The sequence below is a fragment of the Antechinus flavipes genome, chromosome 1 (genome assembly GCF_016432865.1).
Source record: "Antechinus flavipes isolate AdamAnt ecotype Samford, QLD, Australia chromosome 1, AdamAnt_v2, whole genome shotgun sequence".
In the NCBI taxonomy this organism is placed as follows: domain Eukaryota; kingdom Metazoa; phylum Chordata; class Mammalia; order Dasyuromorphia; family Dasyuridae; genus Antechinus; species Antechinus flavipes.
Genome location: NC_067398.1, coordinates 308,228,024 through 308,248,429, shown reverse-complemented (window position 1 = coordinate 308,248,429; position 20,406 = coordinate 308,228,024). Strand labels below are relative to the sequence as shown.

The 20,406-nt window shown below is 35.6% G+C and overlaps 1 protein-coding gene across 1 annotated transcript; it reads right to left on the bottom strand.

Moving 5' to 3' along the window:
- Positions 1-934: 934 nt before the first annotated feature.
- On the bottom strand, positions 935-19,930 carry LOC127545439 (ectonucleotide pyrophosphatase/phosphodiesterase family member 7-like). Its single transcript, XM_051972744.1, has 4 exons — positions 19,669-19,930; positions 8,659-8,804; positions 4,476-5,102; positions 935-1,211 (listed from the first exon to the last, which is right to left on the bottom strand). The coding sequence occupies exons 1-4, from the start codon at positions 19,928-19,930 to the stop codon at positions 963-965; spliced, it is 1,284 nt and encodes a 427-aa protein (XP_051828704.1). The 3' UTR covers positions 935-962.
- Between the last annotated feature and the right edge of the window lie 476 nt (positions 19,931-20,406).

The window sequence follows — 20,406 nt, the reverse complement described above, 5'->3', positions numbered from 1 at the left end:
AAATTTTTCTATTTGAAAATGTTTGTTGGTGAACCACAAGTAACACAAAGTTTACTTACCTCTTTTTTCGATTAACAGCCATATATCCTATGGCAGAGACAAACAAGATGGCAAGTACCCCTGTCACCACAGCAAAGGAAATGGTAGCTTTTTGAAAAGAACTTGTCCTCTGAGTTTCATCTCCTGTTACCAATTATGAAAAGGTTTTTTGTAGTTAGTGAAATATTTGTTCCCTCTGTTCAGGGGCCACAAGAAAGCCATAGTCAGTTCTTATTTAACATTAATTATTGAAAAAATTCTATCCTAAATCTAAGCAAAATCTATTCTCTTAGAATTGGATCCAGGAAAATCATCCTTTCTTTTCCTTATTATGTGCAACATACATCGAGCATCTTTATAGGGCTTGTATCTTCAATGGGAAAAAATAACTATTTTACTATGTAAAATAATCTGATAGTTTCTATTCAAGAGTTATATTGCTCATCTAGGAAAGATATTGCTTGATTCTTTTAAATGACCCATAGATCTCTGCTTAGGCAGCAGGCTAAATACCCTAGAGTTAGGCATTTTCAGAGCTCTATTTTTCATCAGTGAATGAAATTATGAAGCTTCCGATTCTACCTCAAAGAACCACTTTTTAATCTTGAGAAGCAACCACCAAACTTTTGGACACATGAATTTTTCAAGAGGCAGATGGATTTTTTAGAAGAGAAATTACAGAGCAGTCTGCCTTATTCTATTACTCTCTGGATAGTTCAGGGTATACACAAGGATTATTCCCTGGCTTCTTGTTTTAAAGATGTCTCCTACGAAAGTGATTCTCTTGGTTCTAATGGAACATGGAGGGATTATAACCTTAAGGAATGTTGAAGAACCTCAGTCATCTTACAGCATTAGGAAGCATAATTGTGTTTATTTTTTTATTAAAGTAGATTTTTTGCAGATATACTTGGCTGCTGGTTTTATGTCTCACCTGATTCCTGATTTGAAGCATCCACAAGCATGTCCTGTGTCACTGTCAGAGACCCGTTGTGAGGTTCTGGAGTCACTCCCAGGAGTTTACACATCAGTGGGTAAATGTGAATGCTGTCAAAAGGCTCTGCCAGATGATTCTTCTTGAAATCAGGTCCAAATGCTCTGAAAATCGTTTTCATGTCCATATCTGCATTATCAAAACCATGATCCCCTTTGTTGACATATAGTATGAACCGCTAGGAAAGAATCAATAGAGGTTATAATTCTATGAAGTGAAAGCACATTAATCTATGGTGTTTGTGTAATATCTTACAACTTTTGAGAGTCATAGTGTCTTTGCAAATCTAAGCTACAATGATTTTTCCCTCTCTCTAGGATGGAGTTACCCAGAAACAAAATTTCCATAATTTTGGGATAGAGAAAAAAGAATATGTGTTCATTTGAAAAAGCTTGAGGGGTTTAGAGAAATCAAATATGCTTCCTGTAATATGAAGGCCAAGAATGACTGCTTAGGATAACCATTGATGCTGATTATTTCAACTTTTCCCTGGTTCTTTTTACACACACATCAGCGAGCAATCAAATCATAATTTTCCAATAGTACTGAAACACTGTTCATCTCTTACCATAATTAAAATTTTTCCCTGTCCAGAAAGTATAGTGTCCTGCACATTGTAACAAAAAAATCTGATTTTATGAATACAGAAAGATTAGACCTATGCAATCTAAACCATGGGTTATTTGATGGATATTTTTTAGTCAGCTAAGCAGTTTCAGTATGATAACAACTCACACATAATCAACCAAAGCTTTAGGGTAGTCTTGATAATTCAGAGAAGGCCAAAAAACTACTTTGATTTGTCTTGCTTTGTGTCAGTAATATTTTTGTGTTATAGAGTTGCAGCTTTACTATTCTAACCTATGAACTTTTCCTGTCCTACAGTTTTGGATTATTGATTTCTCCTTGTAGTGTAGATGAATGTATTCTCTCTGGAAATTATTCTGTATATATTTTGAATTATTTTATTTGTATGTGATATTCCTGTTTGTACTCTTCTCATCTTTCAACAGAATTAAAATTCCTTGAGGGAAGGGACTATTATGGTTTTTATCTTTGTATCACTGAATGTTTAGCATTGTATCTGGCAAACAGTAAGCATTTAATAAGTGCTTCTTATTATTAAAAGAAACTTGAGTCCTTGTGATAAATGCTTCAGTTTAAATACAAAAAGATTGATTTTTTAAAAGAGCTCTTGAAGGAGAAGATTCTTTCTCTATTGCTAAAGGAATTTTTAAAAATGACTTCTTAGAAACAAAACTGATTTTTGGATTGTACAGTGGAACTATGATTATCCAAAACCCTCCTAATTTAAACTATCAATTAACTGGATTTTTAAAATGTATTTCACTATTTAGCGAAATAAATAACAATAAAATAAATTGGTGTGGAAGGTTTAAACTGAATTCCACTCAATGTCTTAAACTTTTAGATCCATGATCCATTACATGAAAATGGTTTGATGCTTCTGAAGCAATGTGAAATCCACAAGGACAAAATTATTTATCCTATATAGTAGGCAAAGAAATCAATGTCTATTTTAGAAACATTTTTTATCAAGAAGAGGTGAAGAAAAGGAGCCTAATTTTAGCCTAATTTTTAGCTAACCAGAAAATTATATTAATCAGAAAACTATATTTTATCAAGTATTTTTTGGTCAATCATCTTTACTATATGGCACAGTGGAAAGAATACTGAATTTGGAGTCAGAACCTCTGGGTTTATAGTTACTTTATGTGTAATCTTGGATAAGACACTTCACTTTGTCAGGTCTCAGTTTCTTTCTCCATAAAATGAGAGACTAGAGGATCTTCAAATGATTCTTCCACCTCTAAACCTATTATTTAGAAATCAGTTGCCTTTTTTCCTCCAATGATTACAATGAACAATAGATGATATAATTCTTTTCCTGATCATTTAGAAATGTTTATATATATATACACAAAATGAACAACAGCAACAACAAATTACCTAAATGACTAATAAGTATCATGGCTTCCCAGATCTAGCACATCAAGGACAGTACTAAAATGACTACAATTTCTGGAATTCAAAAGTGTCTCCTAGAATGTATTGTTGAACATAATGGGGCACATTTCCATCTGCACCAGAAGGCCACAGCTCTACCATTTGCCCTCTCAATCCTGACTTCAGCCAATCATTATACATATTCATAGATATCTCTAGCCCAAGAAAACAGTTGCAATCTTAGTTTTACATCTAGATCAGTGGGCAAAAGTTCTCTGGGTTATCTGTGAAGTAATCCTTTGTAGCACAAGAGATGGTTAGTAAGGGAGATTTGAAATACTTCATTTCAGAAACCTGGTAAATATGACAACTATTTTGCAAGGGAAATTGGATGGCTACTCAGCCAATGAATACATAGTAAAGTAGACTTGTATTAAGACTAATGTTTGAGTCCTAATAGACTTAACTTAATAGCTGTGTGACTCTAAGCAAGTCATATTACCTTTTGGCCTCAGTTTCCTTATCTGTAAAATGAGAAAAATCAGACACTTCTGCTTCAAGGTTTTTGGGAGGCTCAAATGAGATGCTATAATTAAATACTTTACAAACCATCTAACATACTCTATAAGATTAGCTTTTAGAATCATGGATATAGGGATAGGGAAGGATTCTAAAGGCCATTTAAGTACAACCCCTTCATGTTACAGATAAGAATGAGGTCCAAACAATCATATTTAGGTATAGTCATTATACACAAACATACACAATGATTATATATATACATACATATATATATATATATATATATATCAGCAAATTTTGACTTTAGTTGGAACATAGCTGTTCATATGTTTATTTCTGGCATAAATTAGCAGGAGGCAACTGTGATATGGTGGATAAAGGGTAAGGAAGACCTGAATCCAAGCACTGTCCCTGACATAGATGGACTGGGTGACCATTAATCAATAATAGTGCTTACTTTGTGCCAGGTAAGATGACACTATATACCATGATGAAATAATCTATGGCCATAAGAAGTTTACATTTTCTTTAGGAAAATATTCTCTGTCTATCTATCTATCTATCCTTCCATCCATCCATCCATCCATCTATTTTTTTATCTACCTACCTACCTACTATTTACCTACCTACCTATATCTATGGCCATAAGAAGTTCACATTTTTTTTAGGGAAATATTCTCTATCTATCCATCCATCCATCCAGCTATGCATCCATTTATTTATCTGTTTACCTACCTACCTATTTAGCTATTTAGCTAACTACTCATTGGCAAACCATATGATACATATATATAGAAGTTTTTTCCTAGGTTGCTCCTCACATTATAGAATAAATTCTTTTATATCAGGAACTCATTTTTTGGTCATGTTTGTGCCTAGCAGATAATAGCTTGTTAAAAAATTTTAAAATTGAGTTCAATTTATCTTTAAACTCACATATTTTAGAACTTACCCCATTTACAATATAGCCAGGATCACCATAAAGCACGATGGGTAGAATTCGGCTGTGTTTGGCAAAATGGAAACGCTCTGGAAACTCCTCTTTCTTATATACATTTAAGTGAGGATGTGCATTTTTTAATGCATTGTAAATGTCTTCCTCTTTCCCTGGCTTGGGAAGAATCATACCAAAACCACCGTAATCCACTACATCAAATTTCACCAAATCTTTGAAATTAATGAAGTTTGACAGCAAGATCTCTGTGAAATTAGGGTTCTTCTTCACTGTGGTCATTCCATGATCTGATGTAATAATGACATTGAGGTTGTCCTTTAAGCCATTCTTTTCAATGGTTTCTACTAGGTAACCAATAGTCCTATCAATTTGCTGAATAATAATTCTTCTGTTTTCTGTTTCAGGGCCTTTCATATGTCCAACGCTGTCAGGTTCTCCAAAGTAAAGGGCTACAAAATCAAAATTCTCCTTGGTGAACCAGTTCATGACAATGTCAATATTTTCCCTCCATTCAGTCTCATTATCATAAGGATGGGGAAAGGGCTCCAAAAGAGATCTGTGCACAGCTTCCCCACCGTACTTTGCACCTCCCCCTGGAAAATAGAACGAAGCAGTTTTTCTTCCCTACAAATAAGAAGAGATGATTTTGAACATAATTTGAGAGGAACATTTTAAATGACATTCAAAAGAAGCAAAAATATAAGTTATTGGCTCTTCACTATAAATTTGTTTAGTATACAGGGCGTCATTAGGAACATTCTTTGGAATGATGTCTACAACAGGACACATAGACAAGTTATAGATGGAATGTGACTTTATAATCCTTTTTTAAACTCTCCCTAGGCTATTTACACCATATACATTGCAAGAGTTTAGTTGGTCTTCTGCCTAAGTAAGCCATGAGAGCTTACTTTATTGAAGTATTTCTTAGGTTTCACAAAGTTTTCATTTGGGAAGTACCCTGAATAGATCCTCTCATTCTTCTTGCTTCTAGGCAAAACTGTATCTGACTCATGATAGAGAGAACTCTGTTCTGTTTTTTAATGATGCTTCTATTTCCTCCGGTCATTCATTCTTGTTTCTTATAACATTGCCACAATGATCTTTCTTACAGTTAAGACCTTGAACTTAGATGTCTTTCTATCTATGATTCCTTTTCTGAATCAGAATACAACATTGTATTAAACTCATTGAGAGCATATATTATAGCCAAATTTGGCTTTCTTTGGCTCTTTTGATTAATAATAATAACAAATGTAGTTTCAGAATGATAGAACTTTGAAAATAACTAAATTTAATGTAAGTGCTTACATTAGTCATTAGAAGAGAACTAGAATTATTGCTATTACTTTCTGTAAGCATGGGAAGAAGCTAACACAGTAGTCAGTGAACTGCCTCAGAGTCGTCAGTAAACAATTATAAAAGACCTACTATGTGCCAGGAATTATGCTAAATTCTGGGGATATAAAGAAAGGGGGGGAAAGTCCCTACTCTTAAGGAGTTCACAGTCCTAATAAGAAAGTCAACATTTCAAACAACTATATACAAAAAAGAAATGGACAGGATAAAATGGAGGTGGTCTCAGAAGGAAAGTATTGAGATTAAGATGTCTTTCAGATGATGGGATTTTTGCTGATACTTGCAGACAGGGAAGCCAGGAGGCAGAGATAAGCAGGGAAAGCATTCTGGGGCGTGAGTGATAGCCAGTGAAAAATTCCCAAAGTTGGAAGATGTCAGGAAAACTTGGGTTTAAGTCCTTTCCACTGGTTATGTAATTCTGGGTAAGTCTAACTTAATCTCTCAATGTCCCAAATAAACTCTCTTAAGATGCTTAAATTACAGAAAAGGTCTTGATCCATATGGGTCAAAGGAGTTTCTTCCTTTGGGGCATTCTATGCTAATAAAATTTTCCACCTTGTCCAAAAAAAGAACTAATTAAATATTACTTGATTTTCAATGATAAACAAAGGCATATCACAAATTTCTTCCATGATATACACTGATCATTCCAAGACTGCATCTGAATATAAATAATTTAAAACAATCACATCAATTCCTTTTTTTTTTTTGCTATATTATTAGTTGAAGAGGCAGTGTGGTATATTGATAATGGATAAAGGGATGGTTTTGAAGTCAGGAAAATCTAGGTTGAAGCTGTGGAACAATAGGCAAGTCATGTAACCAACCTATCAATGCTACTAGTAATTCTCTAAGATATCCAATTAAAGATAAGTTGCTGATCTATGCCAGCGAAACATGTTTCCATATCATAAGTACCTTACATTGTTGATTTAAATCACAGGTCTGGTCATGCTTTTCTCCCTCCAAAAAAACAACTTGAAGGACATAGGGTTTTCCCAACATTTTCTACATCATTATGGATTTGAAAATGTTGAAAAATATTCTCAAACCAAAAGCATTAATTAGGCTGAGAGTGGGGAGGGAATAAGAATGTTATATTTGTCTGGGAAATTGGAGAAACAGAGGGAATTGTGTAGTAGGAGTTGGTATTTGAAAAATTAGCCAGTAAGTGAAAGTGAAAAACTATATATAATGCTTACAATCAATTTTTTTTACTTGTTCTGAGGAAAGGCAAGGAAAACAGATTGGAAGTTTTGTGCTCATTGCCTTAGTTGAGTTGATCTTCTGTGTACTGGTGAGAGATAATTTGCTTCCAAAACATCTTGTTTTTATTTTAATCAAAATGATGACAGTGGTTACTTAAATTCTTACTTTTGGGCAGTTGACTCTGTGTAACCTGTACTGGTACTATAGAAATTGCTTCCTGATATCAGAATTTATATGTTTGTTTGAGTTTCCAAAGCCACCTAATAGGGAGTTTTCTTATTTGGATTCTTTAAGGCTAGTTTGCTCTGAGTCTTCCTATGTAGCTTTTTAGGGTTAGTTCTCTCTGGGGACTCATCAAGCTTTAAAAATTCTTTAGGACTCTTCAAGTGGTCAATTGCTTGAAGAAACTCGTGACTTCTAACTTTGAGAACATGAAAGAAGCCAACTCCACTTCAGATTACTGAAGGAAAAAGCTTGGGGAAAACATAAGTGGAGTGAGCAGTCTCCATCATTTTCCCTATTCCTAGCTTAATATTTTAGAATCTTTGGGGAGTTTCTTCTTGGGTGAGAAGTCTGAATTGAATTAACTTGCTCCCAATGGGAGAACTCTTCCATTTTGTACTATCTAGTATATATTTTTCTTTGCATACCTGCTTTGATTTCTGTTTTGCTACTATTTGGATAGATTCTTTGCTATTTGCTTTGTATGTTCATTATGGAACTGTTATTAGGTAGGAAGAGTAAGACCTTGGACATATCTCCCCTCTCCCAAATGACAAAGTGACCAGAAGTTAGATAAGATCTGCTCATATTCTCTAGACTAATAATATTTAAGGGATCAGATATAATTCCAGCTCCCTCTCTCTGAAGAGAACAGAATGGTGTCTCTCACCCCAAACTTCTGCTTCCCTTCCTGGTAGGAATGAAAGTCTCCTTTGGAGAAACGATGGGGGAAGAGCCTAGAGCTGTCTATTCTGCTTCCCTTCGAGCCATACACAAGGACAATATCCTTGTCGCACATGGGTCCTCACTGCACATGTGGGACCCACATTCTACCATCTTTCCTTACATGTACAAATATATTATATACACGTGTGAGGCTAAGGATATTTTAGGTAAAGCCTAATAATCATCTATCTATATGTATACATATGTATTTTTGTATACATAAATATACATACATACATATTACAAATATACATATTTTTCTCTCCCCCCAACTCCCACCCAGAGTATAAAAGCCACAGTTAGAGCTCTTTGAGGGCATTTTATTCATATTTATAATTCCTTCGTTAGCTAGGGCAGTGCTTTGTATATAGTAAGTACTCAGTAGTAGTTGTTGATTTGCATAAAATAAATTACTTTCAGAATACTTGAGTCATGTTGTGGCTTTTGGGTCCACTAAAAGAAGTGGGATCAGTGATGTAAGGCAAGACTCACTAGGTTATTTCTCAAAACTACAACTTATTCCTGGGATCTTGGGTCAAAATGGAGCCAATTCCAAGGGAACAGGGCTATATGATCATCATACTGTTAATGGAGTGTCCTCAGCAGGCTGTTCTGTTCCTCCAATCATACATAAGAGGTGAAGTCTCTGAGAGTTGAACAGTACCTGTCTCTGAGCTGTGATCCAGAGAGGCAGCGCACCATTGTCCCACCACTCCGACTTGCTCTGTGTGTCTTCGTAGGACCACTTCTCCTTTGTTTCTGTGTTAAACATCATGTTGTGAATGACTCCATGATCTTCAATCCACCGACCTGGTGAGTAAAGAAGTAAAGAGTAAAGAAAATATTGGGATGCTGCAAAGAAGGACAAGGTCTTAGGAGATGGATGAATGATACATCATGGTTGTAAGATTGCAGGGAATTAAGAAACCTTTCTGATTGCATAAAGGCTAGCAGTCAACAGCAAGTATGTATTAAGCTACTACTATGTGCAAAGCACGATGCTAAATACTGGGGATGCAAAAGCAAATCTTCCCTAGGCATAGGAAGCTATCTTTTGGTTCAGGAAGTCTTAACCTGAAATCCGCTAAACCACATAGGGTCTACGGAAAGATTTCAGTGGGTCTGAAAACTTGGAATAGAAAAAAAATTCAATCTTTATTTTCACTAATTTCCAACTGAAACGCATCATTTCCTTCACATATATGAAAACATTCTGAAAAGGGACCTGTAGGTCTCACTAGATTCCTATGGGATCCACGACACACAAAAAAAACATCTACTCTAGATCTTAATATTTTGTGGATAGCAGAATTATTTATACTCTGATATGTCTTTCATATTGCCCATTTTGGGTCATACATGTCCTTTTTACAACATTTTTACAACAATATACAAAACATCTATGTATAGGGGTTAGGGGAAAAAGTGAGATATTTCCTGTCATCAAGGAATGTCTTATATTGAGTGGATGTAACATGTCCATAAATAAGTAAATGCAAGATATAGATACATATATCCATATATGAAATATAAAGTGATTTTGAGGATAACCACTAACAAATAGGAGAATCAGGAAAGGCCTCTAGAGGGAAGTGGCATATAAACAGACCTGAAGGAAACTAAGGGTTTGCATAAGATGGAGGCATATTCTCAAGCCTGTGGAAAGGTATGGAGTTAGAAGATACATAGTGTATACAAGGAACAAGAAGTAGTATGATTTGGCTGGAGAGGATGGAGTGCTGGGCCTGGAGTCAGAAAGACATCTTCCTGAATTCAAGTCCAGCTTCAGATACTTATTAGCTGTGTGACCCTAGTCAAGTCACTTAACCCTCCTTTCCTCAGTTTTCTCATCTGTAAAATTAGCTGGAGAAGGAAAAGGAAAATCATTCCAGTATCTTTGCCAAGAAAACTCCAAATGGAATCATGGGGAGTCAGATGATTGAATAACAAGTAGCTTTTTAGTAAAATAGGAACAAACTCCTTCAATGTTTAAAGCTTTTCATAATTTGGTCCTAAAATGCCTTTTTAGCTTTAGTATATATTATTTTATTTCTTGCTACAATTTCCTATGATCTGGTCCAAGTGGTCTTTTTGCTATTCTTCATACATAACACTTCATTTCTTTTCTCTCTGGTTGTCCTCCAGAGGTGGAATGCTCTCTCTCCTCATTTCAACTCCCATTGATTCCCCAGTCTTCTTCAACACTCAGCTCAAACCCTATCATCTCCTTTAAGCCTTTTGTGATCTTCTCTAGTTATTTGTGTCCTTCTGCTTGTATATATGCATGTTTTCTTCTTAGAAAAAATGCAAACTTTGTAAGAGCAAGGACTATTTTACTTTTGTTTTTGTATTCCCATCACCTAGAACGGCTCCTGGCATATAACATGTTTATTGATAATAAATTAACTAATTCTTTCAAAATACATGTTTATTGATAACAATTAACTAATTCTTTGAAAAAACAACAATAAACCATATAAAAACAACAGATTCTGAAAAATAATTTTAATTAAATTTATAATAATTTTAATAATTTAATAATTTTCAGTGTTCTGAATCACTTCCATTCATATTTGAAACTCGAAGTGGAAAATATAGAAATCATTTGTAATCATAACAGCCAATAAATCATGTTGCCCTTGAAAAAGCCCCATTCTTCAGGCCAATGCATAACAGAGAAGGCAAAGGTACTCTTCCTACTTCTTTTTCTGATCTATTGTAGGACTTGGAAAAATGATCCTTGTGAGCCTATGGAAATAACCAACAGCAGCAGAATTCTATTTTTAACTTTACTAACATAAGAGATTTATATTTGGCACACATTTGTGGCTACTGTAGAGATTATTGCTTTGGATTTCACCTTTTCTATTCCTTTTTGGCCTTCACTTTCTCTCATTTACCTGGGCAAGTCTGTTGATCAGAAATAGCCCATCTTGTAGCTATGATCCAAGAAGCCTCCTGCTTGGTATCTCCATGCTTGATACTCATGGAATGGAATGGAATTCATAGAAATATAGAGTAAGAAAGGGAAGGACTTTTAGAGAACATGGAGTCCCAGTCCCTGATTTCAGAGTTGGGGAAACAGTTTCTTCTAAGGCCTTACTGGCAGGAGCATTTATTTATCCCTCTTACCCTCCCTTTTGGGGAGTTCTTCTGTTTCTGTCTTTCTGTCTCTTCCCCTTTCTCATTATCTCTTTCTCTCTGTGTGTTTGTCTCTCTGTCTGTCTCTCTGTCTCTTTGTCTCTGTCCCTCTCTCCTCCCTCCTCTTGCTCATTTTAAAATTTATGTGCTATGTCTGATTTAAAAAAAATTTTTCATGTTCTTCAAATTTAGATGTATATGTAATATACAACATGCAATTACAAGGTTGTTGTGAAGATCAAATTAGATAATATGTGCAAAGTACTTAGTATAATGCCTGGCATATAGGAGGTGCTTATTCTCCTTGCTTTCTCTATTTGTCATAAGTTGTAGAATGGAATTTTGTAATAGACTTTGTTGTATTTAATAGAATTTGGAGAAGATGGAAAGAATTGAAATAAAGGAATACATGATGCTCATGACATAGCACAGGCTAAAAGTAAATGTTTCCAAGCAGTTAGATGAATAACCTATACAGTTTGTTCATTATGTATATATATATGTATCTAGATCTACCTATTTATAATGTAAATGAACTAGGAGTTAGGTGCAGAGTTAAAGATGAGGAGGACAATGGGCTGGAAAGCAGTTCAATCAGTCAGTACATTCTGTTCTAGGCTCTGTTACAAAGGCAGTCCTTGCCATCAAGGAGCTCACTCTTAAGGGGGAGACAACATGCAAACAACTCTGTAATGCTGAGTATATTAAAATAAGTTAATGGAAGTTAATTATGGAAGTTAATCTCAGAGAAGGAGTTAGCAGAGGTAAGAAGGATAGGGGAGGACACATTTGCAAAGGCTTTTCTGAAAAGGCAAAGTACCTTTAATGGCCCAGAGTTTTCCTCCCAAAACAAAGACCAAGCTTTTAAATACCGATATTCTTTTTTAAAGTAAGTTTGTCAAAATTGATGTTCTTTAACTCCTCTAGGATTGTGGCCACTTACTTAATTCTTGGCCAAAGATTTCATGTTTTGACATCCCACAACCTAAGTAAACTTTATAGATTCTTGACACCCCCTGCTAGTTTCTTTCCCCTGTATCCCTCATTCTTTCATCTTCACTGTAGAAATATGAGGAGGCCACACAGGACTATTTTGTATTTTTGTATTTGCCATGGCCAAAGAACTCATAGGATCATAAATATAGGACTGGAAAGGATCTCAGGAACTATGAATACAAATATCTCATTTTATACATGAGGAAACTGAGACCAGATAAGTTAGGTGATTTTGCCCAAGGTTACATAGATATGAAGGATCAGAGATGGGATTTGAACCAAGGCCCTCTACTCTGGGGCAGTGCTCTTTTTATTATATTTTGTTGCCTCATCATCAAGGGACCTAGAGGTGGTATGTCTCCATATTATGCCAGGTTAGTACTTGAAAACTAGTTGCTATAACCATATCCCAAAATTCTTTAGCACAGTAGAAACTCCTCAAATTTATATTCTTTTGGCATAGCTTTTGAGAACTCACAATATAGCCATGCCATCATAAAGCATCACAGTAGGATGCACAGGATGTATTCCTATTTTTCCTATTAAAATATTAACTAGTATTTATTGTTTCTCTTTCCCACCATTCTCCCTCCTTCTCCCTGGGGAAAAAGCAAATGAAAACCTTTGTAGCAAATATAAATAGTTAAGAAAACAAATCACTGCATTGACTGCAACCAAAAATATATGTACCCTGACTCCACATTTCTTATACTTCATCATTGGTTGTCTTGAACCATGCATGATTGGTCATTGTGCCGATAAAAGTTCTAAAGTTTTTCAAAGATTTTTGCAATGTTGTTATTATATAAATTGTTCTCCTAATTATACCAACTTTACTTTGTATTGATTGGTACAATTCTTCCCAGTATTCTTTGAAACTCTTCCCAGATTAGGGAATTACCAGATTACCAGATTACTAATTACCAGATTAGGTAATTGTGGGAAGATGGTAGAATAAGGTAGGAAACTTCTCTCCTTCCCTCAAAATAACTTAAAAAAAAATACCTCATAGAAAATTTTAGAGCAGCAGAAATAATTAAAGGTCAGAATAAAACAGTTGATCAGTTTAAAACAACTTGGGAGGATTAGGGAAAAAAATCTGATCTCTGTGGGTGGTGGTTTAGCCTGATTGAAGTGCATATACCTCTAGACAGAAATGAGCTAGTCAACAGACTTCAAGCTGAGGCAGCTGTGTCAGCAACCTTAGGGATGGTGTGGGATTCAGGTGGTCACAGAAAGGTGATGGCCCTGCTAGTTGTGCTCACTCCCAGGAGATCTGAATCCTTGGTTTACTTCCAGGACAGAGAGATGATACTTTCAGCTTCTTGAGGGACTATAAGAAACAAGACTCTCTGCAGTTGCAGCAGAGCTAGGAGCCTCGATCAAAGCTCAGAAGTGGAGAGGAGTACCTGTGGTTATTTATAGACCAAGATATGAGATAGAGGTGCAGTGACTTGAGTTTGGATTCTATAGAATATTGGCAGAACATAGAGGTCAAAAGTCCCAAGATAGAACTCAGAAAACAAGTTCATGAAAAAGCTGAATCTTGAGATATCTCCCACACCTTGGAGTACAGCTCAACTCTAACATAAAGTTAACAGCCAAGAAATAGGCCATTAAAAGTAACTTTAAAAAAATTAGGAAATAATTTGACCATAGATTGCTATTATGATGATAGAGAGGATCAGGGTTCAAACTCAGAAGAAAACAAAATAGCTTCTTGTAAAGCTTCAAAGAAAAATGCAAAATGGTTACAAGCTCAAAAGTTTTTGTAAGAGTTTATTAAGGACTTAAAAAATCAAACAAGGGAGATTGAGGAAAAAATGGGGGAAAATAAGAGTAATACAAGAAAAGCAAGAAAATTTTGAAAAGAAAGTGAACCAATTGGAAAAAAAAGAGATTAAAAAAACTTCCTGAAGAAAATAATGACTTAAAAATTAGAACTAGGCAAAGGGAAGCTAATTATTTCATAAGACATCAAGAATGAAAAAACAGAAGAATGTCAAACATCTCATTAGAAAAACAATTGACCTGAAAAACAGATTGAGGAGAGATAATCTAAGAATTGTCAAACTACCTGAAACTTAGGATAAAAAAAAGTCTAATCACTATGTTTCAAGAAATTATTAAGGCGGGGCAGCTAGGTGGTGAAGTGAATAGAGCACTAGCCCCTAAGGCAGGAAGACTTGAGTTCAAATCTGACCTCAGACACTTAAAACTTCCTAGCTCTGTGACCTCGGCAAGTCACTTAACCTCAATTGCCAGTGAGAGAGAGAGAGAGAGAGAGAGAGAGAGAGAGAGAAAGAGAGAGAGAGAGAAACAGAGAGATTATTAAGGAAACGTATCCTGAAGTTTTAGAGCCAGAGGGTAAAATAGAAATTGAAAATAATTCACTGATCACTGACTGAAAGATCCCAAAATGAAAATTCACAGGAATATTATAGTTAAGTATTACAACTCCCAGGTCAAGGAGCAAAAATAGTAAGAATTTAAACATTGGGATGCTGTTATCAGAATAATTCAAAATTTAGAAGCTTTTACATTAAAAGACCAATGGATGTGGAATACAGTATTGCAAACAGTAAAGAAGCTGTGTTTGCAACTGAGAATAATTCACCAAGCAAAGTTGAATGTAATTTTGCAAGGGAAAAATGGACATTTAATGAGCTGAAGTTTAGGTCTTCTTGAAGAAAAGGCCAGAATTGAATATTTCATTTACTGTAGATGAGTCCTTAGTACCAAGCACAGTACATGGTACACAATAAGTGCTTAATGAATACTTGTTGATTTATTGATCCTAGTGGTAATATACTATAATCTATACCTGGAGATCTTTTTGCACCATATATGTGTAACATTTGTTTGTATGTATACATTATGCATATTTGGGAAAGAACTATGATTTAATTTTTATAGGATACTTTCACTGCATCACCCTCTACCTCTAAGATGGAATCACTGGAACATTAAGTAACTTACTGAGAGACAAATAGCTAGTACATGTAAGAGGTAAGAAACTTGGGTTTTCTTGAATCCAAGGTTGATTATCCATTATGCAACACTACCTTTTTTTTTTTTTTTTTTTTACCATGTAGACACAATTTATCTCAATTAGCCATGATGTCTACAAGTTCTTAAACACAGTGCTTCATGCATATGGTGGAACTCAGCTTTACCTCTTGTATTCCTTTGGTTAAAGCATAAATAGGAGACAAATGACATAGGAAGTTGAAAAGGAAAATGTTTGTTCTGAAGTCTTGTGAGGCTCTTATAGAAGGATGTGCTTTTTTTGAGCACATATGAAGTGTGAGTAAACTCTGTTGTTTACAGCAGCTTTCTGTCTTTGGAGACAGTTCTGAGCAGTCTCCTAATGAACAGAAGAACATGGCTGCTGGGTTTTAGTTGGATAGTGAACTTGAATAGTAACATTCCTCTGGGGGTTGTCAAATTTCTCTCAGTTACTGGGTTTGGGGGGCACTCAGTTGCCATCTCAGATAGTATACTCTAGTAAAAGGGCTCTTAACTTCTTTTATGCCATAAACCACTGAGGCCCCCTTTTTAAATGTGTAAAATAAAATACTTATGATTGCAGTGAAAGTTATCAATATATTAAGAAACCAGGTTAAGAACACCTGCTCTAGTGAGAAGAACATTAACCAGGAAATCAGGAGAACTGAATTTTAGTCAAATCATTAATTAACCATACCATTGAACAAGGCTTTTACTTAACTGCCTCAGTTTCCCCATTTGTAAAATTGAAGATATTACACCCTTATGTTACCTCTCTTGTAAAATCACTACCAAAATAAAATGAGAAAAAAATAGGTACAAAAGTTCTGAAAAATAAATACATGTATTTTTATGACCTAAATCTCTCACAAGGTTTGTGAACTTTGACATTGTGAAATCAAGAGCTGGTTTGGGGTAAGCAGTGTTCTTGGCTTTGGCTTTGACTTGCTCTGAATCTTTTGACGTATTCCTGGGCCTGTGGCATGTGTTGAACTGGGTCTGCTTTCCATCCATGGTTTAAATGAACTAGATTTAGGAAGGACCAGTGTTGCAAATCCACTTAATTTGGCTAGATCAGGAGTTCTTAACTTGGAGTCTACAAATTCCTGGAGTCACTTCTAGGGAGGCCCATGAACTTGGATAGGAAAAAAAATTACATCTTTGTTTTCACTAATCTTTGTCTCCCTTTGTATTACTATGCCTTTTATTTTTTGTATTTAAAAACATTATTTTGGGCAGGGACCTATACTATAGGTTTGACTGGACTGTCCAAAGGGCAGAAAAAGTTAAGAAGTCAGATCTAAATCATTGCACTATGTAGAATGTTGTCTAGAAGACTCCACTATCCCTTGGGAAGATGGCTTATTTCCAACCTTAGTTACTAGACTAGAAAATTTGGGGAATGAGCTTTAGGAATTATTTGGATACAGTACCCCTGCTATTAGTCACTTGACTTCTGGCACACTCAATAGGGTCTTTGACTGATACTGGTTATCTCATGTATGCTGATAAATGTGAAACAATATGGTGAAACTCTTTTCCTTATCAGCTTTCTTTTTTCCTCTTTAAAACTGACAAAAGGTATTTGCAAGGAAGATGGTTAATTAGGAATTGAGAGCAGATGACCAGTTTTATCATAGTCTGTGTCAAGCCTATCTACTAGCATCTGACTAGGTTTTAGGGTACTGACAGTACCAATTTTTATCCATTATTTTTCCTATTATAGCTTATTCTTTTTCACATTAGGGGTCACACAGAGGTTGGCTTTAGTCTTGTTCATGAAGACTAATAGCAGTGAATTCTGATAAGTCTGGGATAGTCATAATTTAATTATTGAAATGTATTAATAATACCCACTTGTGGGCTTTGGAGCCCTGGAAAAATCTGAGAATGGAGGTGGAGAGGGGAAGACCTTTAATTTAATCAGTGTGGGAAGTTTATAGTGTGGAAACTCCCTCTACTAACAAAGAACATGGAACCTCCAGTGGGGAAGCTCCTCCTGCCAATGCAGATGTTGCTAGTATGCAACTCAGTAGCATCATAAAACCTTAGCCGTCTGGAGGTACCGACAGGCAAAGTGTATTTCCGATGGTGACACATCGAATCTGTGTAAGGGTAGGACTTGAACCCCACATCTTTCTGCCAATATTAGTTCCCTTTCCTTTATGCCATGCTTCTCCTTAGACGTTCCCTTTATGTAAAGCAAAGGTTATTTGAACTTAGAGGAACAGCAGGCATTGCTTTTCATTTGGGTAAATTCTTAATTTTTCTTTGCTATGTGCTGTTTTTCTTCCCAATGGAAAATTTCAGGGCATGGCACTAAAAGGCAAGCTTACTATTTATTGTCAGTGCCTAGCACATTTTTTTTCTCCAAGACATCCAGATTCTCTGCAAGTGTCATTTTCTACCTGATCCTGAGTTCAACCCTTTGGGAAAATAGCATTAATTTTCTCTCCATGAAAGGGCTTTTTAAGCAAGTAACTGCTTCAGTGTGCCAAATAGCTTCCTGAAAAGTTGAAAGACTTGATGTAGCATTGAAAAATACTTCATTTCCTTCCCAGAAAACTTGACTTACAGAAGACTCTGGTTCAACAAATATTTCCTTGGCTTTATAAATAGTTCCCCTGAAAACTTCTTCACACAATAACCTGGCCAGTATCATTTTTGGTTACTCTTTTCTAATTTCTGGAGAAAGACTTCTTATACCATTGTCTTAATCGTGTCTTCTGGGTATGAGTTATATAGCTCATCCATGGATTAAGATTTTACTTATTTTTTATTTTATTTTTAAAAGAGTAGCTCAAAGTTCTGTACATTTGCTTGAGCTCACTAGTTCCCAGTGTAATTATGACAGCACTCTTAGCTTTATTAATCCTTTTACTGAATTGTCCATGGGTCTATTCCTAATCTTTTGGCTCAGGGTAAGTCTCCATATTCCCCCCAAATTCCTTTAATTCAAATAATTTTAGTAAACTTCTGTTGAATACAAAGCACTATGTTAGGTGCTAGGGGTACAATAGATATAATGCTGAACCTTGAGTCAGGAAGGCCCCAATTTCAATCTGAGATTCTGGATAACTTACTTAACCAATGCTTGCCTTAATTTTCTCATCTGTAAAATGAGGATAATAATAGCACTTACTAGTGTTGTGAGGATCAAATGGTATGACATTTGTAAAATGCCTGGCATGATGTTTGTCACATAGTATGTGATATATAAATGTTATCTATTGCTAGCTATTATCCTAGATGCAAGAGATATGAAGATTAAAAAAAAAAACTATTCCTGTCCTTCCTTTTTCTGATGGGGTTATATGGTATATAATGTACACACATATAAATTCTCACACTATGTAATTTGAAGAAAGAGAGATTAACTACTGGAGGTATCAGGGAATCCTCTTGAAAGTGGTAGCACTTGAACTGAGCCTTGAAAAAAAAGATGAGTATTGAGAGAATATGACTTGTAGAATGTATATTCCAGGCATGGAAAATGATCTGTTTAAATACACGGAGGCAGGAGATAGGCTGATGAGTATAGAAGCAGTTTAGTTAGTGAATGAAGTCATACAAGTAATATGAGAGAAATATGAAAAAGGAAGATGGCAGAACCTTTTCAATATTGGGCTGAGGAACTCTAGAAATAATTAGAAGCCACACAAACCTTGAGCATGAAAGTGACAGAGTCGGAATTATCTTAGGAAGATTATTGACAGTTGGTAGAAGTGAAACTAGAAGCAAAATGAGCAATTAGAAAGCTATCACCATAGTCCAGAAGAGAAGTGATGAGGGTCTGAATTAGTTTTATCCATGAGTAGAGATAAGGATAGTTCAATAGCAGTAGTGTATCAAACTTAGATATTGAAGGGATTTACATGCTACAACAGAAAAGGCAGGTCTTGAATCAGAAGGCCTGGGTTCTTGTTTCACTTTTGACACTATTTATGTGACTCTGGGTAATTAATTTATTTTAATTTATTGGTACTAATTTTTCTCATCTGTAAATTGAGAGGATTAGCTGCTAAGGATCTTTCCTATTCTGAGTTTACGATCCAATGAATAACAAATTTTTCTTTGAGTATCCCACATAGTGCAAAATCAAGAACAGCACTGTCATCTCATACGACTAGGGTAAAGATTCAATTAAGAAGTAATTATATTCCTGAGATAAACAGACTACTCTGTCGTCTAGTACCACAGTTTTTTTAGGAATTGGATACATTTATCAGCAAGTAGAAGCCAACTAGGTGGTGAAATGGTTGGAGTACCAGACTTGGAGTCAAGGAACACTCAATTTAAATTTGGCCTGGGCAAGTCACTTAACCCTGTTTACCTCTTTCCTCATCTATAAAATGATTTGGAGAAAGAAATGGCAAACCTCTATGGTATCTGTCAAGAAAACCCCAAATGGAGTACAAAAAGTTAGACATAACTGAAAAATTCCTGAAAATAAAGGAGAATGTTAGCATGGGCCTTGTGGTTTCATTTACTTAAAAAAATCTCCCTTGGCTGCAGGATCAGAACTTACCAGTGACAATGGTGAAATGGGATGGAGACGTCATGGTGACATATTGTGGCGTGAGATACTTGGCCTTCACTCCTTCCTTTACAAGCCGATCCATGTTAGGTGTGTCAACATCCTGATCATAGTTCCAGCGAAACCCGTCGAAGGAAATCAGGAGCAACTTGTTAAAGCTTCTCTCTGGCTTGGGGACAGGATGGCAGGCAGGATGGCAGGCAGCATAGCTCAGCAGAATAAGCAGAAGAGGAAGACTTCTGGGTACCTCCATGTCTTGAGAGATTAGACACAGTGACAATGTTAGACCTAGTACTTCCATCTCCCCCTTTTTTTATCTGAGATTCAACAAAGCCCAAGTTGATAATGCTAGTTCCACTTAATAAACATTAAGTTCCTATTCTGTGTAGGGCACTACATTAGGAATTGATGATATAAGAACAAAAAATGAAATGAACTCTGATCTTAATGGACTTGTATTTTCCTGAAGTATCCAACAAAAACATGGATAAATAAATGTAAAGATGCATCCTGGATACTAACTTGATAACCAGTTCTGCTAAAAGGAAATAATCTCAGATACCACCTAGCCCATGGGCTTTTTCTTTGGCAGAAAGTAGTGCCAGGTGCCATTTAGAATTATTTCTCTTTGGAAGAACTACAAAAAAATTTGAAGAGGGTGAAGGCCCACTGGGAGACTCAGGAAAGACTTCCTAGAGAAGGTGGAAGCTATTCTGAGCACTGAAAGAA